Genomic DNA, 17,215 nt, shown 5'->3' with positions numbered 1-17,215 from the left:
TCTTCATCAATATTTCAATAACTGCTTTTCTTTTTTGCAAGTCTCACCCATCTTAAAGAGAGAAGTCAAATTGAAGCAACAATAAATTAAAGGAAAACAACGTAATGCAAGGTCAGCGAGAAAAGCGAGTAGCGCTGGCAGTGGTTCTCTGATCTACAAAGCCTTTGGAGCAACAAAGATTTAGGATAACTTCCTAGTTCCATCGTTTCTTTGTCGATTGCCTTCACTCCCATTCCCTGGGAAAATCCCCCTAGAAATAAAACTGAGCTAGCTTTCAAAGCAGCCGGTGAGAAATCCTAACAATCTTTGAAGTTTTGATTTTGAAGTCTCCTTCCACCTTATCCACCACTCACTGACCACATATGATTCAGAACCTCAAAACTCTCATCTCCATTAATTAGTTCCTTTATCTCTGATTTCTCTCAAAGATAAGCTTTTAAGATAATTTTTAACAAAGTTAAAGGATCAGTAGAGCAACTGAGCCAGTTCAAAATGATTTAAAGATTAGTCTCTTCTATCAGCAAAGGCAGCTGCTCTGTGACTTTTCTTAGTTTTTTTTTTTTTTAGGACACAGAGAGATTTAATCTCTAATTTACCATAGCTGGGGAAATTCAGTATTAAATTGGATACTGTGTATATATATATTTCAATGTTTAAAAGTGTTTGAGTTTTCTTCGTTTATATTAGCACTTGAAATATACATACTATTGATAAAGACACTAAACATTGAAGTGAATTTAATATGTGCATAAAGTAAGAAACTTTCAACTAAATATATATTTTTGTTTAGAGAGGCATTTGCTACAGATGCACAGTTAATTTTGTTATCAAATTGTTTAACTAGCTGATTTTGATTTTCAACTTCATTGTCAAATAACATCTTTCTTTTAATAATATTTTTATTGACAAAGAAGTTCATGATGGCATAAAATCAGATTACGCTTTTATATAGAATCCTAAAGTTGTTGTACCCCTCTAGTACCAAAAGGACCCATAGTTACCTCTTGCAAAGAAATGTGCCTTCCACAAGCTCTTGTCTTCTAAGCAAGGGTCCTACGGTACTGTTCAGTTTTCCTTAGAAAATGATTCCAAAAATAAAAAGGAATATGAGCAAGAAAACAGTTGGTTTTCTTTCCATTTCTCTTCCTTCAGAGAACCACAGCAAAAAGTAATTTTTGGCTTTCTGTCCAAAAGTGATATGCTAGAGTTGTTCCTCCCCTGCATCTTTTATCACTAGTGTTTAGCAAAGAAGTTTTAAAAACTACTGCTAGATATAAATTATCTAATGCTTAGTATGGAGGATCCATGTGCCATGAGTTGGCTCAAATCTATGATAAACACAGGATGTGAACAATAAAGGAAACTATTTTTGCAGCTGTTGGCCTCAAGTCTCGTGTTATTGATTATGGTAATATATTGTGCCTTTCCTAGGAAACCACATAGGGCATACCTGTCAGATTCATCTGCTGGGTCTTTTGACGCAAATGGCTTAATGCCAGATCAATGAATGACAGTGTTATTCAAACCTCATGGTTACTAGAGCTCACCTTTGGGTCTCTGGCAGCCCCACCATTACCCTTCAGTTTCCAAAGAAACCCAAGCTGATTCACAAATGAGTTAACTAATGGAATTTTTGCATTCCCAAATCAGTTCTGTTTAATTAACTTCATGTGACATGAGCCTCTCACTAAAAATATTAAACTGAGAATAGTGTCACTTTATAAGGCTCACATCTGTACCTCAGAGTTTTAAATGTTTGAGTGGGTGAAACATTTCCGTCTAATCTGATTTTCCCTCATTAATTATGCAAGGAGATGGCTGCACCCACCTAATTAGGTCAAAATTTCATAGTGTCTGTTGGCAATCACCAGTTTATCTTAGAGTTGTCAGTAAAATATCTGATTGTGAGTTTAACGTTGATAAAACGAGCCATGAATTTTGTAATCTTTCTTTGGCGGGCAGAATAATGGTCTCTAAAGACGTCTCTTACCTAACCGCCAGGACCTGTGGATATGTTGCTTTACATGGCAGAAAGAACTTCGTAGATGTGATTAAGGTTAAGTAGCCTAAAATGGGGAGATTGTCCTGGGGAGATTATAAAAATTAAGTTCTTTAAAGGTAGAGACTCTTTTCCGGTCGCAGAGAGCCAGAGAGATGGCTGCATGAGGATTCGTTCAGCATCTGCTAATGGTGAAGAAGGAACGTGGCCATGAGCCTAGGAATACAGACAGCCCCTAGAAGGTGGAAAAGACAGGGGAAGGGATTCTCCCCTACAGCCTCCAGAAAGGAAGGTAGCCTTCCTGATACTTCGACTCTGTAGTCATTGAGACCTGTGCCAGACTTCTAACCGACAGAGCTACAAAACACTAACTCCGTATTCTTTAAGCCACCAAGTTTGCAGCCATGTGTTACAGCAACAAATGAAAACTAATGTACTTCCTAGTTGTTAGATTGTTTTAATCCTTCCTTTTGTCGGAGAAAAGTAAGTTGAAAAGTTGACTAGGAAAAAGATCTCACCTCCAGCTAGGGAGTATGCTGCCATGAAAATGAAAACCGGCCTGTGAAAGTGTGGGTGTCCAGGTTCCACCCCTAGCTCTTCCATGACATAAACACATAACTGGGCAAAGCACTTAACCAGTCCTTCACAAGCTGAGCCTCTTTCCTCTCACTGGAAAAAATGTTTCCTTCCAGGTCTATGTTCTTCCACATAGCTTCCTCTAATTCTTGCAGACACTATTTTGATTTAGCTTGTTGTCTTTCCAGTGAGAACCAAAGTGATCCTTTCTCTGCCATATTTCATCGGTTCATGCCAGTAAACTCTACAGACCTGCCATTTCCATATTTCAAGCAGGAACAAGTTTAAGTATCTATAAGACTTAAAACATTCTTATTAGGACATAAGAATAAAATGAAAACTCTCCTAAGCCAATTTTTAAAATCATCGTGCTAAAAGAAAGACATAAAAAATAAAAAAATAAATAAAATCATCGTGCTTAAAACTGCTTAGAACTACTTCTTGATGCAAGGATGAAAGAAACTGTAATCTTTATAGTACAGTCTACGTAAACTGCCACCTGTGTCAGTTAAGTCCGCAGGAGAGTATTTTCATGGGTATCTTAAGGGTTCAAAACTACAGAAGTATTTTTTTAATTACAAAGACTTAGCTACTCAATAGATTAAATTTCACCCAAAACGTTAATACAAGGAGCAAAAATTTGACAGAACATAGCCTGGAATATAACAGTCTTCTTTCCAGCACAAGCATTTTGAAAGTGTTTCAGTAAAAATATTTTTTAAAGTACGGAAACCATTTATACTGACTTAATTTTTTTTTAATATTTAGCCTACCATAATCTAAATTATGTAATATATATAGTAATGCGATTTTTGTAATATGTAATGCATATATTAATATGTAAATAAATCATAATAGCTCTACTTTTCAGGAACTTTTTTTGATAGCAGTTAACTAGCAAATTTTCAAACACAGAAACAGAACTAAGTATTCTAAACATAAGGTAATTAAAAGTCAAAGCATCTTAGCATGTTTTCAGAGCAGAAAATGTACAAATAAGCATTTATGATATTTAAGATAAGACAGATATTCTTCACATACAAGTAACTAAATTTAAAATTTTTAGCCCTTTTTTTACACTCTCTCACAACAGTATTTCTCACTGAGTCTCTGTAGAAAGGTGAGTGAAGAGTATCACCAGTCCACTAAGGATCGCACAAAAACAAAGGAGGGCATATTCTAGAAGCCTCCAAAAATACAAGAAGCAAAAATGCCAATTTCAATCAACGTCTCTCTAGAAATGGACAGATTAAACCACTTACCTACATTTCAAAAGAGACAGATGTCTACCTCCACACACAATAAAGATTCAGCTACGTTAAAAAATGGGGGGCGGGGGCTCCCTACTCCATCGACTCTACCCTTATTATTTTTTTCTCTTGCAAAGCTATCCCTTAACTAATTACTTAGAAACTGACTTCACCTACCAACTTCATTTATACACAGTAGCATGTTCTGCAAAGACACACTCAAACAGTCCAGTGGGAATCAAGAGGAGGAAATATATATAAGACTAATATTGTTGTATGGACAGAACTCTCCTAATGCAGTGAGATTCAGAAGCAAGCTGGTAGGAAGAAACCTGGCTTGTGTACTTCATCCTTTACTGTCTATTGATGAGGCATACTGTAGTAGAAAAATTGAAACAGAAAACTAACTTTAAAAAGGAAATATTTGTTCATGGATCTCCTATGTGAATGTTATAAGTTGTTCTAAAGTATTCTTGTCCTAAAGCTGAACTCAGCTTGCTTATCATGCTTACAAAGCATGAATATGTATTAAAAGAAAACTTCTATAAAGCACTAATTTCACTTATCACAAAAGTGGGAGCAAATTGTGAGATATTTTGAAAAGCATTAAAAGTACAAAATAAGTATGAGATGATAGTTATTAATATACTTTAAACTTCACATATCTCCCTGTAAATGAATCTTTGTCCAATAATGTTTTAATTTCTCTAACATGCAAATTCTCAATGTAACTTGGCCCTTCTTTTCTAATATCTACCCATGTCATCTTGACCTTTAAAATGTTAATATTTAAACTGGATAAAATATATAAAGAATCAATAAGAAATATCTAATTTACACACTTAAAAAACAGCCCATTTGTCCTGTGACACTTGTCAGAATATTTTAGGGAATTTATGTATTTCAAAAAATTTGAAATAAAAAGCTCTACTGGGTTTACTAAGGCTGTTTACCAGAGAGAGGAGAAGGCATTACATTGTGCATTCACAGTTATTTGTATAAGCCTATCTCACATGCATATACACACAGACCAACACACACTTTAAGTACAAACTGTAAGTCTATTCTAGGTAATTGGATGAAATTCTCCCATACACTACAATTCCAGTTATTAGTATATCTTAGAAAGAAGAAATCATTCATGCACCTAAAACAGAATAACAGAGGATTTAGTAATTCTCTGTCTGATATGCAAAACAAGGCACTTACCTTCCATTTCTAGGGACGTCTGAAACTGAGCTGGAAACCAAGCAACGGCGGGGGGGGGGGGGGGGGCGGGGGGCGGGGTGGAAGAGGGGCTTTATTGCGGGGTGAATCATCCCCACGTAGATGCTCTGAACAATCCCTGTATGCATACTGACATCATCAGGAAAGACTTGGGGGCAGAGGATACTATGGTAACCAGGCAATGTGCTGGGAGACAGAAGCCTTTAATTGCTTTAACAACTTCCTGGGGCTCGAGCTACCAGGCTTGGATTTGCTAAGTAGGAAGTGAAGGTTGTCACAGAAGCCTCGAGTGTGACACAGAGCAAGGGGACTCAATGAATTTTGAATCTATTCATTGTGATGTGACTTTTTTTTTTAAAGATTTTATTTATTTATTTGACAGAGACAGAGACAGAGACAGCAGGAACACAAGCAGCGGGAGTGGGAGAGGGAGAAGCAGGCTTCCCGCCGAGGAGGAAGCCCGATGTGGACTCGATCGCAGGACCCTGGGATCATGACCTGAGCCGAAGGCAGATGCTTAATGACTAAGCCACCCAGGCGCCCGTGATGTGACTTTTTAATGACAAATGTCATTACATGACTCCATTACCAATATTCCTCTCACAGCTGAAGCTCTGACAAAGTCACAGGTCAATAAATAATGCTGCCAGGTAGCAAAAGTGTAAGTATTCATAGATGGTTTTCTCATTTAACAAGCATTAAATATTACTGCATTACGAACATCCTTTTCCTTGAGGATGAATACTTGATTCCCTTTGAAAAGAAAGCTCACATCTGTGCCTTCGAGGTCAGTATACCGATAACAATGAAAACTGATTCTATTTCCTTCTCCAGGAGGTAGCAGCTGCCCATTCCATTTATCTCCAAGCTCTAGGAAAGCCTTGCCAATACATCACTTATCCAGAAAACACCTCCAGCGAAATGCCTAATTATGACACCCAGATAAAATCAGAAAAAATCTGCTGTCTTACTGCCCCACAGTCTTTTTGATTAAGTCTCTTCTCTCACAAGCAGAATTACTTCTACTTGTAACAACCCCTAAAACCACACATAATTTAAATCTCCCCTTTGAACTGTTTGTCCTTCCCTGCATCTGTCACCCACGTTCATAGGAATACAACCCCTTTTAAAACTACCAGGCTTAAAGTAATTGCTTAAAATAACAATGCTTCAACATCAAGCTGAGTCTATAATGATACACCATGCTTATCTGATCAGATGTGAAGCTTTAATAAGTATATAATTTATCATCTGTACTATTAAAAACTATTGTTTTCTTCTCCCGGCATATTGGATTGACATGTTTTTAAACAATACTGTGGTCTAATTTTTCTAGTGCAAATACTGTAATTGTAAAGATAAGCAAGTAACTTGGCAGATCCTCTTTAAGATATTCATAACACAACAAAAAATGGAGGTTGTCATTCTGTACAGTATACTTAGATCTAAGCTATTTCTTAGAAACTATTATTATCTCTATTTCAATTTAGAGGAAGCTAGGCCCGCCTTTTAATGTTTCCCTTGTGAGTAAACAGTGTACAAATGTCTAACAATAACACTGCTTACAAAAATGGTAAAATAGAATCCACAAGCACCAGTTTACAATCTGGAAAAATGTAGAGAATTTTAACATAATTGACAAGTTGGACTTTTCACTACTGCAGAGGTGAGGGAAAATCCTGAAGGAAAAACAGCCCTCACAAAAATACAAAATTCAGTGTTCCTTAACTTTGGTAAGATGAAAAAGCTTTCAAACAAAATGGAATTACTCTTTTCCTTTCATTTGTTCTTCCTGAGATCCTGAGTTTGAGAGCAAAATATGCACATTTTATCATGATATAAATGAAAATATAAATATATATGCAAAGTGTACCACAGGTTAAAATAGTGTTTATATATTACACATGACTCAAAGTTTAAAATAAATGTATTTGTGTACCTTAATATGCACTGAAAAATGTCTAGAAGATACATACCCAACTGCATGCAGACTGAGAGAGTACTCCAATTTTTATATTATAGTTTTATACTTCTAAAAGTTTTTTTTCTTAACCATGGATATGAACTACTATTGTAACTCAAAAAATGGAAATTCTAAATGTGTCTGAACTTGCAATTACTCTCAGAGAAGACCAATGGCAGCTTCAGTGGACTACATACTAGCCAGACTATTTTAAGGTCGTTTTAAACAACTCCCAGAAGGGAGATGACCCACCTGTCTAAACAGAATTTGGATGGGAAAAGCAAATAAAGGTTATCTGGACAGCACACACAAAAGGGGGAAGGTGTATGGACTTTTGCAGAGATGTGACAGTCATAAAGGAATAGTCCCACAATAAGGCTACTTTGTTACATTTTTGAAAAGGTTCAGTTTAACAAAGAGCCTATCCAAAAATAAGGCCAAAACAAGAGATCTCTGACCAAAAGGCTGAAGGGAATATGGAAGACCACCAGCAGGAACAGAAATCAAGTGTCACGAGACAAATGGCCCCAGGTAGCCAGATCAAGCGTCCTGTTAAAGATGCCTGCTTCAGAGAAAAGAAGCCTGATCTCCCCCAACCTCCATTCCCTAATTCCAAGCTTCATGTAGTTTTTATTCTCCTCTTAATCTATAAATCACGTGCTCATCAGTGTTCTATTTCCTCTTGCCACTCCAATAAATGTTGTGATCAGTGCAATCTCACCACCTCTTAGAGAAGACCATAAACTCTCTCCTAAATTGGTAACTTTTACAAAAATCACTACCTCTTCCTTGGATCCCTAAGGATTGCACAGAAAGGCCTTGTAAAATAAACATCTATATTAGGTCACTCAAAGCACAGAGTCTGGGGTAGGGACAAAATCTACCCAGTAACAGCTCTAGCTCCACTGAGCTCTGACATAGTCTTCCTAGATAACTGTATACTCCTTTAATTTGTCCTTCAGAACTTCAGAAAATCCACTTCTTATTTCCCCACAGATCCCAAGGCTTCACAGACATCCAAACAATATTATAATTTCTCAAACTGAAAGAAAACCAAAGTTAGAAGGTGGAAAACACTCTTTCACAAGAAAAAAAAAGACAGCACATTTCCCAGAGAAGTCACCCCTTGACTACCTAAGTATTATCAATTGCACGTAATGCCCACACAACCACCTTAAATTGAAGTTTAGGGTTCAACAGGGTCCTGAGCTTACCTTGTTTCTTAAACTGAAGTAAATTCGTGTTGGCAAAGTGCTGATTCATAAGCAAATGGAGGGTCAAAGTGCCACTTTGGAGGGGCTCTTTGGCCAGGATTTCGAAAGCCTTGACAGTCAGCTATAGTGCCCGCCTACCTCCTCCCCCAAATCACTTCTCTGATAAGCGGAAACACCCTTAATCCTAAATCAGCTTTGCCTCCTAATTTATACTGAATTTCTTCCTGGCCCAGATGAGCAACATTCTTGGCTCCTCTGGTCTTAACAACCCTTCTCGTAATTCCGGTGAAGCATATTATAAGTACAAAAAAACAACGAAAAGCGACAATGGCATATGGGATTTTATCAGCACTTGGGTTTACATGTGTTCATTAAAACAAATTTACACTGATTTAATTAAAAAGAAAAAAAAAAGTATCACCAGAACTTCCAAATCCAGTCAGTGGCCAAATTTCAGTGATCTCTCTCCTTTTTGTTCCTGCCCCACAGATGCTCCTCTAGCACAGCCTTCCCCATCAGTCATCCCATAATGCCGTGGTCTCTGGTCTCCCTGACTTCAGCGTCTTATTCATTCTTTTAATCATTCTATGCATAACTTTGTCTTTGATGAGTCATCATAAAACATTTTCATACTAGGTTACCACAAAAATCCAAAATCCTAAAAGGCTCCCCTGTGAGCCACTAAATCAAGTGCAGATTTCACAGCTTCAATATAAACCCATCTTTGTCAAACTTATCTCCTTGAGCTACCTACAGCCAATTAGACAATCTGATACACTAATATGTCCCCATCCTTTCCCTCCTCCAGGCCTTTGCTCTTACTCTCTCCTCCTCCTGAAATCCACAACCTACCTCCCAATCCTCCCCACACACAACTCCTCCTGTCTCTCCTCCCTACCAATCTAAACCTTACGAGTCCTCCACAAACCTTCTCTTCCTCCTCAGAGACACCGGTGTTCTCTACCTTACTAACTGCATTTAAAACATTCCACCGCCCAGTTATTAGCATGTATCTTTTTTTTTTTTTAAAGATTTTATTTATTTGACAGAGAGAGAGACACAGCGAGAGCAGGAACACAAGCAGGGGGAGTGGGAGAGGGAGAAGCAGGCTTCCCGCGGAGCAGGGAGCCCGATGCGGGGCTCGATCTCAGGACCCTGGGATCGTGACCTGAGCTGAAGGCAGATGCTTAACGTCTGAGCCACCCAGGTGCCCCTATTAGCATGTATCTTATTTCCCTGCTCCATGTAATCTTCTAAAAGGTAGAGACGAAGTCTACATTTGCTTCTTATTCTCTTTACAACACCATGCCTGGCATTTGACATTTATTCAATAAATACTTATTGGATAAGTGAGTAAAAAATATATTATGTCCTAATTTTTTTTCATTTTCCAGAGTGTTTAAAATTATTTTACTTGATCTTTGAAACTAGCTAGTAGAGTAGGGTAAAGCAGAAATTGGAATTTCACTTCTAGAAATGAAAATAAAAAGCAGAGGCTCAAAAAGATGAGGTGAGTTCTCTTGTGTCACATAGTTTCTAGATCCCCTGATTCCCTAACAGGTTCCTCAGCTGGACATCCGCTGCTTCCCATGGCAGCCAGAAAGGAGGTGCCATCATATTCCCTTTCAGGCAATCCACTGTTTCTGAAGAATTCAGGCCAAAATGGTCTGACTTTTTCATTCTTACCAGTGACCCATGGCATAGTCATTCATATCACCATAATATTCTCAAGTCAACTTATTAGTTGGGAGAAACACCTCTTGTTACCCATTTCTCTTCTCAGTATCTAGCTACCATCACAGAGAGGCTGCTGCTTCTGCTCCATCCCACCTTCTCAGAGTAGCTGAAAAGCTACTGAGTAGCAAGACCCTGACTTTGCTTAACATCAGTTCCCCATTTTCAAAAAGGCAAGAATAATAGTACCACTTCATATTGTAGTTATGAAGACAAAGATAAGGCATAAAGTACTGGCACATCACAAACTCAATAAAAAGTAGTTACTAAAATTAATGACACAATGAACAAAACCATAGAGAATCAGATTATACTACCATCTCTGAAAGGCTTCCTTGTATTCCAGAAAATTGTAATTGGGTCATGAGGAAGCAGAAACTGACCAAGGAAAGGCCTTTAAGAGCCTGAATAATCAAGTGGGTGGGGAGGGGAGGAGTCTTGGTTTTTTTGGTGTTTAAAATGAGGGTGCTAGTCTTTTCCAGGCTAACATTCTATGTGCTATGAAGACGTCTATAGCAGTTTTTTTTTTTTTCTTCATTTGTTCCACACAAATATTGGCCCTCTTTTGCAACCAAGCGCAGCAGAGTGCCCAATGCGGGGCTACTTTTCTCAGTTCATGTGACACACTCAAATTATTCAAAGTTTTATCCTTAAAGAATCTTAATTTTGCTTTCATTTAAAAATCTAGGACTAGATCTTTATACTACCTCTGAACTCACTCAAGAGTCAATTAATGTTTTCCCAAAGCCAAATACAGATTATAAAGCCTTCAATGTTTTGAATCTAAAAGTCAAAGGAATTATAGATGATGGCTTACTCTAATACCGAAAAGTTATTTCAACATTTCATGATTCTAATTTTGATTCTAATTCTCAGAGGAAGTACTGGATTAAGTTCTAATACACTTTTTTCTAAAGGAAGCCAGTTTAAAATAAATTCCCATTTTAGTCTTTCAATTAGTGGAAATTTAATACCTTTTCCCTAGGACACAAATAAAGAACTTTGAAGGAAATGTAGAGCATTTGTACGAATCACAGCATAGATATTGTTTTCGTGAAATAAAAGGGAGCATAAGAGCGGTTAAAGATGCTGCCTGCAGCCTAAGAAGACCAGCAGAGCTGAAAGGGTCTCAGGGCAGAATGCGGGCCATAATGCTTCTGAATGAAATCCTTTTGTGCAAGGGTCTCGCAAAGGGCAACCAGGCAGGACTGTCTGTTTGGATTTAAATTAATCAACCATCAGTTGCACAATGCTAAGATTCCTTCTGTTTAACTGATTAAGGCAGTTCCCAAAAGATGTCAATAGCTTCTAAAAGGCCAAATGCAGCCACACACACCAAATGTCCTAGAGTAAAAAGCACCAATAACTGCTTCCTCTATAATTTGCTGGGTGTGACTTATTATGCAGTAGATTATCCCATTTTAATCAACTGCCCTGGTTTTCTTTTTCTTTTGGTTTTTCCCCAAAAGCTAAAACATATTTATACATTTTAATGATACATATACATTACAAGACCGCCTGCCTCATTCTACAGTATGTCTGGCTACAAACAATATAAACAGTCCAGCTTCAGCACCACGTTTTGCATGGCGGGGTGGAGGATGGGGCAGAAAAGGACAGAAGTGGAACTCTTCCAGTCTCGTCAAATAGGGGCCAAGTACAACCAAAGCATTATCAGTGTTATTAACACAAACTCACAGACAAAGCTATAGCTGTAATAATGCCATTGTTCAGTAACAGATGCTTAGGAAATAGTATGTATAAAAAGGGAAGAACCACACCAGGTGGAAAATTCCATCTGGGTTCAAAACCATGGATTCTAGCCCTTCAGGACTTTCTTTAAAATCCAGTGTTTCATTGTTTTTCCCAAGCAGTAAGGGACTGAATGCATTCTTGTGACATATTAATCATGCATGTCTTGGGCACTGAGTCAAAAAGGAAAAGGGAAAAGATAAGAAGCCAAGGATACCAGAGTGATCAGGACCAGGTCTTGCCTGACAATGCTGCAGAAACAATAGTGTGGCCCAGAGACTTAAAGGAAGTTCCAAGACCTCAACAGAGCCCCCTCCCTCCCATTAATGCCCCTGACCTTCAATTATGAAAAGGGACGCATTGTTGCACAGCTTCTTAGAGAACAGCATTCTTCTAAATCCCAGCTCTGTCACCTCCATTCCCTGTGATCTTGGGCAAGCTTTTCAACCTCTCTGGGTCTCACTGGTGTTATCTATAAAATTAAGGAAAGGATAATCCTACCTCTGAAGGTTGCTGAGAGCCCTTCTACGAACCAGTCACAGTTTTAGGTATGGAGAATACAGTGCTAAACAACACATACAAGGTCACTGCTCTCAGGAAGCTTGCATTCTGGGTTGCGAGATAAAACAATACAAAATTACATAAATAACTTATTTTTAATACATATGAGAAAGGGCTCTGGAGAAACTTACAGGATGATGAGATAAGAAATTGACTGGACAGGAGGATGACTTAGATATACCTGTCAGAGAAACCTCAACCTCAGAAGAAACAACATTTGAATCAGGAGAAGGAGCAAAATGAATAAAATAAAGGGACAGAGCCTTCCAGGCCTAGAGATCAGGAAGAACAAAGGTCCCAAGACAGAAACAAGCTTAGAATGTTTAAAGAACATAAAGAAGCCCAGGGTGGCTGGAGGATAGTGAGCAGTAAGTTTCTTCACAATTCTTCACAATCCTTAACTTCACAATTAAGTGAAGGAGCCAAGTAATAAATGAACTCATGAATGGAGCTTGGGGTAGAGGACAGAGCTGGAAATGTAAATCTGGGAACCACCTACTTAACACAAATGGGAAACACCCACCCACTTGACACCCAGCATAGTGCCTGAACATTATGATTACGGATAACTAATCTCTCTAGTCCCACCTTTTAAGTAACTGAATTGACATTTGCGTTAGGGAGACTGTCAGCAAAACAGAAAGAGAGGAGAACTGGTAGGATTGGATTCGTTTAGGGAGAACGAATATGTTTCACATTGACTGCCAACTTCTACAAAATAGTAGGAGCTTCCTGGCATTCTGCGTTGAGCAGGATTCTGAGGCCAAGTACGAGCCTGTACAACAATGTGTTCCAATATACGCAAAGTATAAAAATGGTAGCATATTTCCAAGGCTCTGGAATTGGCAGTTTTTGTTCACTGTGTAAGTTTTATTTAAATTTTTTAATTTAGGTCCTTTTTTCTTACAATAATATAAATTAGATACCATTACTATTCCTATTTTATAGTTAAGAACCCTGAGGCTCAGAGAGAATAATTTATTTGCCCAATGTGACCAGCCTTCAAAGTTAAAACCAAGAAAATCTGGGCATCTCTAACTCTTGAGACCATGCTCCTATCCACTGTAATATACATACACGTAAACTTGCTAAATAAGCTCCTTATTTGTATTCCCCTAACTGCACTTTAAGGGTCTTTCCAGCTGAGCTTAGTACATCTGGCTCCAGGATGGAATGTCTTGTACAATCATCCCTCTAGTTCTGGCATGTTCACTTGTTTCTAAATTCACATGTTGCATTCTGAAGGAAGCATCTAAGCACAGTTCTTTACCATGTCGATATTCATGGAAGACATCCTAGTTTTCAAAATACCAAATCCCATTTAATTCAGTTATGAGGTAATTTTGTAAGCAAAATGACTTAATTTTAGCACCTGTCAGAATTCCAACTTACTTTAGCAATCACCTACCTATTCTTCAGCTAATGGCTTCTCATCTGGTTGCATTTAAAAACTCACACACACATTATCAGATTAAGGTACTGCTACTGTTATTGTCCTCACCCTCACACACAAAAGCAGATCCATATACTTTGACTGAAGAATAGAAATTTTTAGTCCTAAGGAATGGGAATTTTAATTTTAAGGATTCTAGGGCACTGAGAAGTAAAAACTCTTGTTACAGACTAACCACAACGTAGGCAGAAAAGCTAAAATATATTTAACTCTGAATTGCCTTATCCTTTCTCTTCACCACCATGCTTTCCTTCCCACCTATTTTCTGTGAGAGGGCTTCATAACAGGAAAAAAGTATGCCAGATACCACACTGATCTGATTCCAGCAAACTAACCAGAATTTGAATTTTCATGAGCAAGAGCCATAGGCAAAAGCAATAATGCACCATACCTAACGGATTGGTTAGTTGTATTCATGAACCCATGCTGGGTTAAGAAAAAAAAAGAGAGAGAAAAGAATAAGAAAAGCCAACTTCAAAGCACTACTGAAAGATGATTAACTCTCTACCACAGATGAGAATCACAAGCTACTTTGATGTGTGAAAATGTTTAGTGCCTAAACGTAAAGAACGGACATCTACAATACAAGTTTAACCCTTTGAAAAAAATCCAATGATATACTTCTTTTGCATCTTGAAAACCAGTAATTACCTGAGGGAATAAATAAGATTAGAACTCAGCCTCAGAAATTAAGCCTTAAATGCAAAGCACACAAATAGTAATCCTCCCTCATCACACAGGTCAGGGGCAAAATGCCAACTCTAATATGCTCAGTACAGGAAAGAGAACTCTTTACCTTGTCATTTCCTGAGTCACCACTCCATAAGGTAGTCTGGGCATTAATCAAGCTGCGTACACAACTTCACTGCAAAACTTCAACAAAGTTTAAATCAGAGTGTTACTCAACACACAAACTATGTGGCAAGTGACTGCAATGATGGTGGCTGTATAAAAACTTGTGCTCATACTTAAATTGAAACAAACACTAACAATGATCTAAAATTGCTAATCCTGGAACCCTGAGCAATCTCTATCATTTAGATAGCATATGTCATGGTCTATTTTCACACAAAAATTGAGAATTATTATTTAGTATGTATAATTCTCGAAGGTTATGTAAAAATAGGCCATGGAATATCCTGTATACATTTCAAGAGAAAATGGAAATTACTAAAAAGGGAAGTGAATGGATTAAAATGTGTGCTTTTTCTTAACAAAGGTTCAAAGATAAGGGAAAGATGGAAGGCCAATACCATGAAATTTACACGGCTCTTAACAGGTAAATATATTAGATCTGATCCTCTTTATACTTGTATTTACCAATGTAAGCAAATTTAAATACTGTTAACACCTAAATGCTGTAACACTACAATTTTCTCTTTCCTATCAAATTGACACATCGCTATCAATAACTACCTGGAAAAATATGCAAGAGAATCTCAAAAAGAGTTACCTGTGCTCATTATGCAAGATGAAAATGCAGCTTTTAAAAAATATTCTGTCTGACATTCAGTTCTATATGCTGCTACAGCAGGTCAAAAGCCATTAGCCACCTGCTGGAAATAAATACTAGGAAATAAAATGCCCTTCAAAATTATTTTGCATACAATATTCTCAGTGTAAAATGGGTGAGGTTAGATTCTATATGTTTAAAAATGTGATGCCTCAAAAAGAAATACACTCACCATGCCAGAAGTTAATTTCAAAATAAGATTTAATAAGGGTCATATAATATAGGATATTCACATTAGACAAAGAAAGCATCATGTCTACTATGAGAAAAATGAATATAAATGAAAACATAAAACAACCAACCAGCTCAACACAATGGCTACTGCTGTCTCCTTTTCCAATAAAAGTGACAGGCGCAATATGATTCCTGGGATTCCTAGGAGATTCTCTCTCACCATTCGGTAGTCTTCTGGGGACTGACCCAACCGTCCCTCTTTGTATCCGTAAGACATTCTACAAGTCTATTCAAACAAAAGAAGCAAAACACCAGCCCATGTGTCCTTGCACATAAAGAATTCACAGCCCTGTCTTGTTTAACATTTTGAAACTTGGCAATGAAGTATATGGCTTGCTATCATTAATCTATTAACAGGTTCTATTAGTAATTACTAGATGACTGGTCACATGGCACTTAGTACATCCAGGTACTAAGCTAAGTGCATGACATAATCTTAATGCACTTAATCCCACAACTTTATGATGCAGGTGACATCCTATCAATGTTTCCCAAGTAAGGAAATCAAGGCACAAAGAGGTTAAGCAATTGGCTCATAGTTATACAAACAGCAAATGGCTATATTTCAATGAGGGAAACTTAGAGTTTATAAAATGGGAAGTCCTGATGTGTGATGGGCAAGCACAGGAAAGAAAATGAAGGAGGCCCAAGTCAAGGACAGTCAAAAGAAAGGATGGAATAGAAACAAAGGCTTTTTTCTTTTTCTCTATTTTCTACTTCTATTTATTTCTGTTTGCTATTTTCTCTAATCTTACTGACTGACTGGGGTGTGCTTAATAAACAAAATGAAGAAGTAACAGAATTGTAATCCAGTTTGCAAGGGCAAGGATGACTTCTCCTTAAACACTAGGACGCTCATATTTTCTCGCCTTACATAAAACATGGATTTCTGTTGTGTGGACTGCAAATACCCAATCTCACTGCTCAACCTCTGAGATGACAACTGATGGATAAATACACATTGTGGTACCATGTCAGATTCACAAGCTGTCGAGGCAGAGATGGGTTTCTAAGAGTCCTATACGTTCACCTATAAACCTGGTTCCTAACATGGATCAAGGGCAACCCTTGGAGACTGACTTCAAGAAGGGTCAGTGGGGTCCCCAGGCTGTTTAGCTATAGAGATCTCAACTCCACTGGTGTTACCCTCAATTGACTTGAGCCATGCTAATTTGGTTGTAAGAAATCTTAAATTGGTTCCCCAATATAAATGCCCAGTGTCCCTTCCAGGGGCCCTAATCCAAAATCTATCATCAGATCCTGGGGGGTTTTGTTGGTGCCACTGGGTATTTGGATTTTGATTATTTAATTTAAAAAAAAAAATTTCTCCTTCAAACACAACATTGAAGGGCTCTAAATCTCCAAATATAAACAAAATACCTCTTTGTTGGTAAAATATGAATCCAAACAAAATCCTTCTGTCAAAATGAAGGTTCTAAAATATTTCAGGAAAAAATTCACTGAACCATCTGATGATAAGGTTGGAAAAGATTCCATTGTCCACACCCAAAACAAAGGAAACTGAATCCCTACTTTAACTGGAGACTGCTGCTATTTGTTTCACGGATAAAGGCCAAATTACACATATTTTTGTGACTTCAGTCAAGAATCAAGGTCAGTCACCAGATTTTCTTCCACACCAACAACACAAGCAGCAGCATGGATACAGATGTTCCTTCTCCCTTTCACCACAAGTTCTTCAATTCAGTTTTTCCTGTCAGAGCAGCTAAGATCTCTTA

The 17,215-nt window shown here is 37.7% G+C and overlaps 1 protein-coding gene across 1 annotated transcript in view; it reads right to left on the bottom strand.

Annotated features, from left to right (window-relative positions):
- LOC113928527 (mitochondrial calcium uniporter regulator 1-like) overlaps positions 1 to 15,693 on the bottom strand; it is a 35,517-nt gene extending 19,824 nt beyond the window's left edge. The window contains exon 1 of the mRNA XM_027604408.1: positions 15,637 to 15,693. Coding sequence (XP_027460209.1) covers positions 15,637 to 15,693 — 57 coding nt within the window. The remainder of the gene's footprint in view (positions 1 to 15,636) is intronic.
- Positions 15,694 to 17,215: the final 1,522 nt, after the last annotated feature.

The sequence above is a fragment of the Zalophus californianus genome, chromosome 5, assembly GCF_009762305.2.
Source record: "Zalophus californianus isolate mZalCal1 chromosome 5, mZalCal1.pri.v2, whole genome shotgun sequence".
Lineage (NCBI taxonomy): Eukaryota > Metazoa > Chordata > Mammalia > Carnivora > Otariidae > Zalophus > Zalophus californianus.
This window is presented reverse-complemented; position numbering and strand designations above follow the sequence as displayed.